The sequence below is a fragment of the Orycteropus afer genome, unplaced genomic scaffold, assembly GCF_000298275.1.
Source record: "Orycteropus afer afer isolate SDZICR_OR568_19922 unplaced genomic scaffold, OryAfe1.0 scaffold00010, whole genome shotgun sequence".
In the NCBI taxonomy this organism is placed as follows: domain Eukaryota; kingdom Metazoa; phylum Chordata; class Mammalia; order Tubulidentata; family Orycteropodidae; genus Orycteropus; species Orycteropus afer.
Genome location: NW_006921597.1, coordinates 3,491,292 through 3,501,703, shown reverse-complemented (window position 1 = coordinate 3,501,703; position 10,412 = coordinate 3,491,292). Strand labels below are relative to the sequence as shown.

General features: G+C 43.9%; 1 protein-coding gene across 1 annotated transcript in view; it reads right to left on the bottom strand.

The window, feature by feature from the left end:
* Window positions 1-5,549: 5,549 nt before the first annotated feature.
* The window catches only part of HMGCS2 (3-hydroxy-3-methylglutaryl-CoA synthase 2), a 57,019-nt gene continuing 52,156 nt past the window's right edge, over window positions 5,550-10,412 (bottom strand). The window contains exons 7-9 of the mRNA XM_007948483.1: window positions 9,447-9,553; window positions 8,623-8,748; window positions 5,550-5,656 (exon numbers count right to left, since the gene is read on the bottom strand). Coding sequence (XP_007946674.1) covers window positions 5,550-5,656; window positions 8,623-8,748; window positions 9,447-9,553 — 340 coding nt within the window. The remainder of the gene's footprint in view (window positions 5,657-8,622; window positions 8,749-9,446; window positions 9,554-10,412) is intronic.

Below are 10,412 nucleotides of genomic sequence, written 5' to 3'. Positions count from 1 at the left end.
GACTAATTGTTTCCATGTATCTTTGGTTTTCTTCATTATTCTTTGCTCTGGAAAAGGAGAAACCCATTGTTGCATCCAGATGGCCTCTTGGAAGCTGTCAAGACCCCAGTCTCTACTCACCGAGTAGAATGTAGAACAATGTTTTCGTGTAGTATGTTATGCCACTTGAGCTTGATGTCCTCTGTGACCATGGTACTGTGCCCACAGGTCCAACTACTTGCTTCCTCAGTGTGGTTGGCTCTGGCTAAGAAGTTATCATAACTTTGCTCCCTGTTAGCTCTATTGTGTATGGACATTCTTATTGCACATAAAAATACATATATAGAAATATCATCTGCCAACTTTATATATGGTCATGGGTATATTCCCTTTTGCCTAGTGTTCTGTAAAGATTTACTGCCTCAGAAACCCAAAAGGGGTTGCTGTGAGTCAAAATCAACTCGATGGCAGTGAGTTTGCTTTTTTTTGGTTACCTAATCATGCAGCCTGTGTATCTACCTATTTACCTGTAGATTAATGTTTGTTATCACTGATAACTCAGTGTTGTACATGTAAAAGTGTTTGTCTTTATTGTCTGTACCTCTTGTGTGCCTCCCTGTGTCTTAATTTTCCTTAGTGTTATTGTATTGGTCACTTGATTCCCTGTGTGTCTTGGCATCTCTTCTCTGTTTGCTTGTTTAATCTCTTATATCTTAAAAGAGATCGGCTCAAGATATACCTCATGCTAATCCTACCTCACTAACAAAACAAAGACAGTCCATTCCTAAATGGGGTTATAACCACACGCATAGAGGTTAGGACTTACAACACACATTTTAGGGGGACATAATTCATTCCATAAGGCCTGGGCTCTATAAAATTTGGTAAGGAAGGATGTTGAAGGGGGCCAGGACCCTCTGTGTGTATTGTTACTGAATCATCAATGTCATCCTGAGTGCCTTGCAGTTGAGCCAGGGCTGAGGTACAGCTGGAATGCAGGGCTATGGCCAGCATCCCTTCCATTGGTCAATATCCTGATACTCTGACAACCCTGTGTTGTGTCCAAATGACTCCGCAGTAGAGGGAGGCCCAAGCTCCAGCATTGGGTGATATGGTTGCTAAGTCTGATGGAGGCAGGTACCCAGATGGGGAAGAGGCAAGTTTCAGGACTGAGATCCTACAATGAGCTCCTTTGTGGACAGAAGACAAGACCTAATATCTTGGATCTCAAGAATTCAAGGTGAATATGGGCTTTTCTCCCAAGAATTCAGCCAAATTCCAGAGATCTTAGGAAAGGCATATGTTATCCTGCCAGGAACAACAACCAGTTTGAGCACCCAAAACAGCTTGCCGAGGGGAGCCAGACAGCAAGGGGATTAGCAAAGAAGAGCTACTAAACAACACTTGTAGCTGATACAGTGGGACTTTCCACAAGCCCCTTGACAGAGGGCTGGAGAAGAGACTTAAGTGATGCTGGTTTAGCTGCCCAGTTGGAGTTTATCTGAGAATTGCTGTTGGATGATGTGACAGCCTTGTGCAAAAGAGTGAAGTGGGTGACGCAGCATCTCATGTCCCTGCCCAAGGCCCAGTTGTTTCCATGGACTCCCCCACATACCAGGTAGGCTCCCCACCAGTTGTAATGGTCTTCTTCTCCAACATGAGCTTTTTTTCTTTCTTCCTTTTTCTTTTTTGATAATTTAATGAACTTTTTATTTCTGTTGGAAAAAGTGACATCTCATTTATACAATAGGATGCTTACACTGACATCAGCAACAGAAAAAATTGCTCACCAGAACAAGTTGCTATGAGAAGATGCATTTTATTTGCTTGTCTTCCCATAGTTTTTTTTCAATAGCCCCATTTTTAGGGTCATCCTGTTAATCCATTTATTGCTATTACCTCCAGGATAATATTAAAATAATTAATGGCTTGTAGGGTCCTTGTGCTGTCCAGATTTGGAGCAGGTCTTGGAAGTGTCCTGCTGTGGTGAGTAGTAGCTCTGGTTGCTGGGAGGGGAGGGCCCCTGAAGTGATGTTGCAGTTGGGGTTTGGGAATGGCAGCCCTTTACTGTCTGTGGTGCAGAAGTGTTTCTAGCAAAGTGCACTTTTCTTATCAAGGTGGCTAAGAAAACTTTCTAAGAGGAAATAAAGAACAACAGTCAATGTCTTCCTCTTTCCTCCTACCCCTTGCCCCCTGCAATCCCCATCTTCCCAAACTATTGAAACATTACATGAGGACTCTGGCAAAAGCAGCACCCTAATGGAACAGGGCAAAAAAAAAAAAAAAAAAAAAAAAAAAAAAAAATATCACTCCTCTTTCTTAGAAATAGTATAACACTCTATTTTAAGGAAGTACATTTAAAATGAAAAAAAAAAAAAAAATCATCTAATGGAAAAATTGCTTGCTAGGTAATGAAACAGTCTTTAACTGGAGGCGTGAACAACTTAGCCTATTAAATAAGCTCTTCCCTGTGTTTATTTTTCCAACACTGGTAAGGTGTGATCAAGGAGGTTTGAGCTACAGCCTCTACAGACCCAGTTTCTGGACCCTGTGTGTTGGCTCTCCCTGGGGGCCCAGTCTTTGCTACTGCTGTTAGCTGCCCTCCAATTGCTGCCCAACTCATGGCAACCCCATGGTCAAAAGAATGAAACCCTTCCCAGTCCTGTGCCATCCCTGCAAACAGTTGTGGAGAGCACTTTTGTGATTCACAGGGTTTTCATTGTCTGGTTTTCAGAAGAAGATAGCCAGGCCTTTCTTCCTATTCTTAGTCTGGAAGCTGTGCTGAAACTTGCGCTGGCAGACAAGTGGTAGCTGTACATGAGGTGCATTGGCTGCCTATCGAACCCAGGGCTTCCCCACGGAAGGTGAGAATTCTACCACTGAACCACCACTGCCTGCCTGCACGCTGCATCTTTAGATTGGGGAAATGAGCTGTGTTTCCCCATTTTTGTGTCCCCTGGACCTCTCATAGTACTTAGCAGAATGTGGCAGAAATTAAATGAAAAAGGAAGGGAAAAGGCAGGGTATGAAGTGAATGCTCAGCAATTTCATCTCTTGGGGAGGTGCAGGGTGGAGAGAGTAGGTTCTCAAAGCCTGGAGGCTTCTTTGCATGTCAGCTGGTATCTTCTGGTGTTCCTGTCCCAGGGAAGCCAGAAGTCACTATCTCTGTCTCACTCTTCAATTGCAGTATAATTTTTTTTTAGTAAGGTCCCTGGGTGATGCAAATAGTTTGTGCTCCACTGCTAAGAGGTGAATCCGCCCAGCAGCATTTTGGAAGAAAGGCCTGGTAATCTACTTTTGTAAAGATTAAAAAAGCCAAACCCACTGCCATGGAGTCAGATCCGACTTATAGAACCCTCCTTGGGTTTCCGAGGCAGTATCACTACAGAGGTAGATTGCCCACCATCCTTCCAAGGAGTAACTGATCGGTTTGAACCACCAGCCTTCTAGTTAGCAGTCAAATCCCTTAGGCACTACAGCCAAGAAAATCCTATGGAACAATTCTACTCTGTAACACACATGGTTGCCATGAGTTGGAATTGACTTGAGGCAATGGGTCGGGTTATTTTAGTACCAGCTGTAAAATTTAGAAAATCCACAGAAAACCTGAACAAAGACAGAACACCACAGAAATTTATTAATAATAAAAATAACAAAGCTATAACAAAAGGTAGAAAAGTTATCTGGATCTTGGAAGAAACAGCTGGTCTATCACATTTCTGGAGGTCAGTTGTATAGTGGATAAGGCATTTGGCTACCAACCAGAAGGTCCGTAGTTCAAACCCTCGAGCCACTCTGTGGAAGGAAGATTGGCAATCTACTTCCATAAAGACTTACAGCATCAGAAACCCAATTAGGCTCGCTATGAGTCAGAATGAACTCTATGGCAATGAGTTTGAGTTTGAGTTCATGATTCAAGAGCAGGCCTTCTTTCCTTCCCTCCATCATTCTCCTCAGAAAGGGCCCTTGGTCCATAACCCTAAGCTGGGGACAGAGGCTGTAGCTGAGAAAGGCATGGAGATCTAGTAAGAATGGCCTCTCACTCTACAGGGACAATGCATCTGGAGGCTACGCACCCAAACCATGTACCAGCTAAGAGTGGGGATTGTTTTCATAAAGTCACGGGCGAAGCTCTACAGCTCCATGGGTCTGTAGAATAAAAAGACACAAAAGAAGGACAGTGAATCATGAGTCTCGTGGTGGGACACACTGCCCCCCAGTGCCTGCTGCTTGTCTGAGGTGTGGTTGCACAATGGGGCTCCCCTAAGTGCTCCCACTGCCCACCTAGCCCCAATATCACACAAGCCAAGGCTGGGGGTATAGGGTCCCCTTACAGGTCCTGACAGTGACAGGAGAGCAGGCTGGGCAGGCTGGGGCAGTGCAGAGGTCTGGAGAGCCCAATAGGGCACTACACTGACATCAAATCTTCATTTCAGCTAAAATCTCACTGTTGTAGGTCAATCACTCATGTGAACAACTAGCATGAGAAAAGTACAAGAATCCCATAGGTCCAGTGCTGCCTAAGCACTTGGGAGAGGCTTACCACCATGAGAGGGATGAAGTCTGATTTGGAAATTCTCCCTTGAAAAGCCCAAATCTCAATCTTTCTTTCTCCCCCACCCCTCTCATTTTGCTTATGATGACTGAACATGCTTGACATACTTAACAGCCCCCTCCTTGCCTCCAGAGTCCCACTTAACAAATGGTTAAGTGCTCACTCAGGATGGTATTTGAATCTATCCAGAGGTTCCTCGAAAGAAGGCCTGGTGATCTATTTCCAAAACAATCAGCCGAAAGCTATGGAGCACAGTTCTGCTCTGACACATATGGGGTCACCGTGAGTCAGACTAAACTCCATGGTGCCTGGCTTCTTCTTGATTTTTTCCTTGTCACTGGTTTAATCTTGTTGTTTTGTGCCATTGAGTCCATTCTGACTCATAGTGACCCTATGTGACAGAGTAGAATTGCCCAATAGGATTTTCTAGGTTGTAATCTTTATGGGAGGAGCTCTGGTGGCATAGTGCCTAAGGCACTTGACTGCTAATGAGAAGCCTGGCAGTTCAAACCCACCAGCCACTACTTGGAAGAAAGATGGGGCAACCTACTTCTGTAGAGATGCTGCCTTGGAAACCCGAGGAGGGGTCGCTATGAGTCAGATCTGACTTGATGGCGGTGAGTTTAGTTTTTATTTTTTTGGTTTATTCATCTTTGTTACGGATGTCATCCCCTAGGAACAATGAGATGCACAAGTTCAGGTGCACAGCCCACTTCCTTTCATAGGTGCTGATTTTGTTCCTCTTGAGCTTCTAAGGAAGCTTCATATTTTATCAAGTAGACAAGTCTTACTCTTCTATTCATATTCACGATTTAGTGACATGCTCCTTTCCAGTTTTGCTCCACTTTTCAATGACCCTCATGGTACAAACTCTCACCACTGGTCAGTTTGGGAGCAATGCGCCCTCAATTTGGGAGCAATGGACCCTCTCTGGCCTGGTGAGAGTATCAGAATCACATTTGTCATCCAGAGGAAAGACAATGCCCCCAATTCTGCAAACTCTCACTCACCGCCTTTAGAAGGGACGCCGGGCATACTTGCGGCGATACAGCTCATCCACCTGCTCCAAGTACCAAGTGCCTGGGAAAAGGCTGTTGGTGTCACCAGGGGGTGAGAAATTCACTGTGGAATGAAGAGAAGAAGCAATATTCAAAAACAACTATATGGTGGAGGGGAAGAGAAAAAGAGTAATTGAAATGCTACCACTTCATGGTGAAGCTCTGCGGGCGGTGCTGACAGGGGCTGCTGTTGTTGTTGTTATGTGCCGTCAAGTCGGACCGACTCATAGCGACCCCTCCTTGGGTTTCTGAGGCAGTATCACTATGGAAGTAGATTGCCCCATCTTCCTTCCGAGGAGTGGCTGGTGGGTTTGAACCTCCAGCCTTCCCGTTAGCAGTCAAGTGCCTTAGGCACTATGCTACCAGAGCTCCTGAAGGGGGCTGCTAGGTCACCTTAATTCTCTGTCCAGAATGCTGGACCAGCAGAAGAATCAGAATCGGATCTGGTACTCGAGACTTGGCTATTAACTTTTTTACTCTAGGAGTATGACATTTCCCTACAGTAAACATGCCCTTTCTCTACCAAAATTTTCATCACATCCTTTTGCCAATAATACCTTGGTTGACCAAAAAAATAAACCAAACCCACTGCCATTGAGTTGATTCTGACTCCTAGTGACCCCATTGGGTTTCCAAGGCATTAATCTTTACAGAAGCAGATTGCCCCAACTTCCTTTCACAGAGTGGCTGGTGGGTTTGAACCACCAACCTTCTGGTTAGCAATCAAATGCCATAGGTACTGCACCACCGGAGCACCTTCTCTAGGTTGAAGTGGAACATCTAGTTCCCTAATAGACATTTCCTTCCTAGCCCTAAGTTCTGTGGCTCTGATTCCATTGTACCATTTCAGTGCTTTGTCCATTAATGTTTACCTAAGAGGTCTTATTTTTCACTTAAATTTTATTGTGGTAAAATATAGATAACAAAACATTTGCCATTTAAATCATTTTAAGTGTATAATTCAGTGACAGGTACATTATCTATTTTGTGATATACATTTCAAAGTGTTTTTCATTACTCTAAACAGAAGCTAAGGAGTTCTGGTGGTATAGTGCCCAAGGCGTTTGACTGCTACCAGAAGGTTGGCAGTCCAAACCCACCAGCTGCTCCATGAAAGGAAGACTAGGGAATCTACTTCTGCAAAGATTTATCACCTCAGAAATCCAAGGGGATTTCTATGAGTTGGCATCATCTAGATGGCAGTGAGTTTTTTGGTTTGGTTTTAAACAGATACTCAAGTATACCTTAAGCAGCAACTCCCTGTTTTCCTCTCCCCCACCCCGCCCCCCGGTGACCACTGATAAACTTTTGTCTCTATGCATTTGCCTCTTCTAGATATTTCATATAGGAGCTCTTGTAGCATAGTGCCTAAGGCATTTGACTACTAACCAGAAGGCGGGTGGTTTAAACCCAGCAGCCACTCCTTGGAAGGAAGATTGGGCAATCTACTTCCATAGTGATATTGCCTCGGAAACATATGTGAAATGTATTTCATATGTTTCATTATTTGCCCTATTGTGTCTTATACTCAGTGTAATATTTTCAAGGTTCATCCATGTCATACAGTGTATCAGAACTTCATTTCTCTTTATGGTAAATAATATTCCATTCTGTGGCTATACCGCATTGTGGTATGAATACTTGGCTTGCTTCCAATTTTTTTTTTTACAGTTGCATTTCCAGTTAGCTCTATTATGTCCACTGTTCCAGGTGAATATTGGTGACCATTAGTGCTAGGTTTTCTGGAACACTGACACATTCCCAATTTCACATGTTCTATCATCTTTTCAGACCAGACTGCAAGCCACGTGTCTCACATTTTGTTAGAGAAAATATGGTTGTCATAGGTTTGAGACCACCATTCAGTCTCCCTATCCCTACTTTTCTTTGGCTTTTATTTCCTTTTCATTTGTTGCTTTTTCTGGGTGACAGTTTGTTATGTTTAGTGGGGAAAGGGAGCAGTTGGGAGTAGACAGTAGCATGTGTTGGCAATATGTATAGTGATTGATTTAATCTGCTTGGTGACCTGCAAAGTTGGTAAACTGTTAGAAATCAGGCAACTGAGAACAGTGCAATCATTTTCCCAAAGGCACACAGCTAGTGAGCAGCCCAGGTCAGGTCCAGATTTGGGTATCTAGTTCTAATATCTGGGCTCTTTCTGTTGTCTGTTGCATAGATGTTATTGTTGTTGTTGTTATATACCGTCGAATCAGACCTGACTCATAGTGACCCCTCCTTGGGTTTCTGAGGCAGTATCACCACAGAAATAGATTGCCCAACCTTCCTTCTGAGGAGTGGCTGGTGGGTTTGAATTGCCAGCCTTCTGGTTAGCAGTTTAGTGCCTTAGGCACTACACTACCAGAGCTCCCATAGATAGTCATTTGAAAAACCATACTTCTGCCTTTTATGAGACTTCATTCTCCAGAATTCTGTTTGGGGAAACTTGCTTCCTTCTGTACTGGAAAGCTTGTGCCATCTCCTACCTGTTCCCAACTCTGCCTTCTGCTTCTCTACCCAGTTCTTGACACTGTGGCTCAAGCAGATCTTTTCCCAGTCATAGTTCAAAGAAGTCTTGACCATTGTCACCTATATCCTAGACTTCTGGATCCCCTGGCTCCCAGCTTGGTGTTGTTAGCTGTTTCTGGTTTGCCTCTGATTCATGGCGATCCCATGTACAACAGAACAGAATGCTCCCAATCCTGTGCCATCCCCATGATCAGTTGTGGTCAGATTGTTGATCTCCATTGGGTTTTCACTGACTAATTTTTCAGAAGTAGGCTCTTTTTCCTATCTGTCTGAGTCTGGAAGCTCTGCTGAAACCTGTTCGGTATCATGTCATCATGCAAACCTCTACCGACAGATGAATGGTGGCTGCATGTCAGGGGCATTGGCCAGGAAGGGAACCCCAGTCTCCTGCATAGAGAGTAAGAATTCTACCACTGAACTACCACTGTCCCCTGGCTCCCAGCTACTGGCATGGAATCTGAGATGAATTGCCTTCTCCTTCTCTCGCCCTGCCCCTTTTCTTACCCTTGTGGCAAAACTGCTCTCTCTGGTTCATTACTTCTGTGAACTCCTCAGCAGATACACGCTTCCTGGAGGCTAGGCGATTTGGCAGATCTGATACACTAGACACCAGTTTCTCAAGTGGGGAACCTGGGAAGGAAAAGTGAGATGCTTAACTAGTGTCATTGTCACTGTTGTTGTTGTTATTTGCCGTTGAGTTGGCCCTGACTCATAGCGACCCCTCCTTGGGTTTCCAAGGCAATATCACTACGGAAGTAGGATTGCCCAACATTTTGTCACTACCCATCACCAATTGCCTGGTTCTGTGGGAGTTTTCACACCCTGGAGAAAGTGCTTTGTGTGAGGCTTAGAATATTAAGAAATAATAAAGGCAAGCAACCATAATGTATGCTATCGAAACATCTAGGCAGGCACCCTCATCTAGTCAAAGTATATTCCACATAGGGCATAGATGTGTGTCCTTGATTGCATTAATCATGAAGTAATCAGCAAATATTTACTGGATATTTCAAATTCATCAACTTCTCTTTAACCAATTGCAACCAAACCACCACCTTAACAAGTCCATCTCTTGCTTAGACTATTTGCTGATTTACCCATATCCACCTTTGTTCCTCTTTGTTCTCTAAGTGGTAGCCAAGGATGTGCTTTAAAAACATAAATTAGACAAAATTACTCCATGTTTAGGTCCCTTCAGTGATTTTCCTTGCTCCCAATCACAATATAATTCCATCAAGATGTAAGCTTCCATAGTGGGGAGGAGGAAGACGGCTTCTTTCACCAGATGAATCTTGTCATGAGTGCATTGATGGAAAGACGGGACTCACCTGGAGAAGCATCCTTGGAAGCACGAAGTGAAAATAAACTGGCTGCCAAGCCAGAGCCATAGGAGAAGGCACCTATCCTAGAGCCAGCCAAGTCTTGGGCAGAGTAGCTGTAGGGAAATAAATCAAAACAAAAAACACACTGGCATTTTATTCTGCATGTCAAATAAGCCACCAACCCACCTGCCCAGTCAGTCCCTGTTTACCTTATGCAACTACAAATACTTTCAGGGCATTCTACTACTAGAGGGACTATGGATCAGCCCTGGGGCAGGAGCTAAAGTAGGAAACCCAGCCAAGAGAACAGCAGATGAAGTCAAGGATACAGAAGGCACAGTAAGCACAACAGATTGGGGGACAAAGAGAACATCTCCCCATTAGGACAAGATGAACTCAGTGAACTTTGAAAGTACTTCCAGTTGGAGGCCAGATCACTGGAATCACCTTCGTGGCTCCCATGTTGACTTCAGCATGTCATGCGTCAGCAGTCACAACTTTTGAATCATCTCCCTGTCAGTAATTACTTGATCATGTGCACCCATATAAATTTTTTTTTTCTGTTACATATGTATGCTATTTAAAAAACAAACAAAAATCTCACTTGCCAATGAGTCGATTCCAACTCATGGCTGATTTTTCTGAAGTAGATCACCAGCCCTTTCTTCTGAGGAGCCTCTGGGTGGATTTGAACCTCCAATCTTTTGATAAATAGCTGAGCATGTTAACACAAAAGGGCTCCACACATACACTATAGTACGATTATTTCCTTATAAGCCACATGAAATAGAATATCAATCAAGTAACAGCTAACATTTGAGCACCTGCTTAATGTTACTGTTAGTCCCTGGGTGGTGCAAATGGTTAATGTACTTGAGCACTAGCTAAAAAGTTGGAGGTTTGAGAGGCACCTTGGAAGAAAGGCTGGTGTTCTGGTTACCTAGTGCCACTCTGACAAGAATATACCACAAA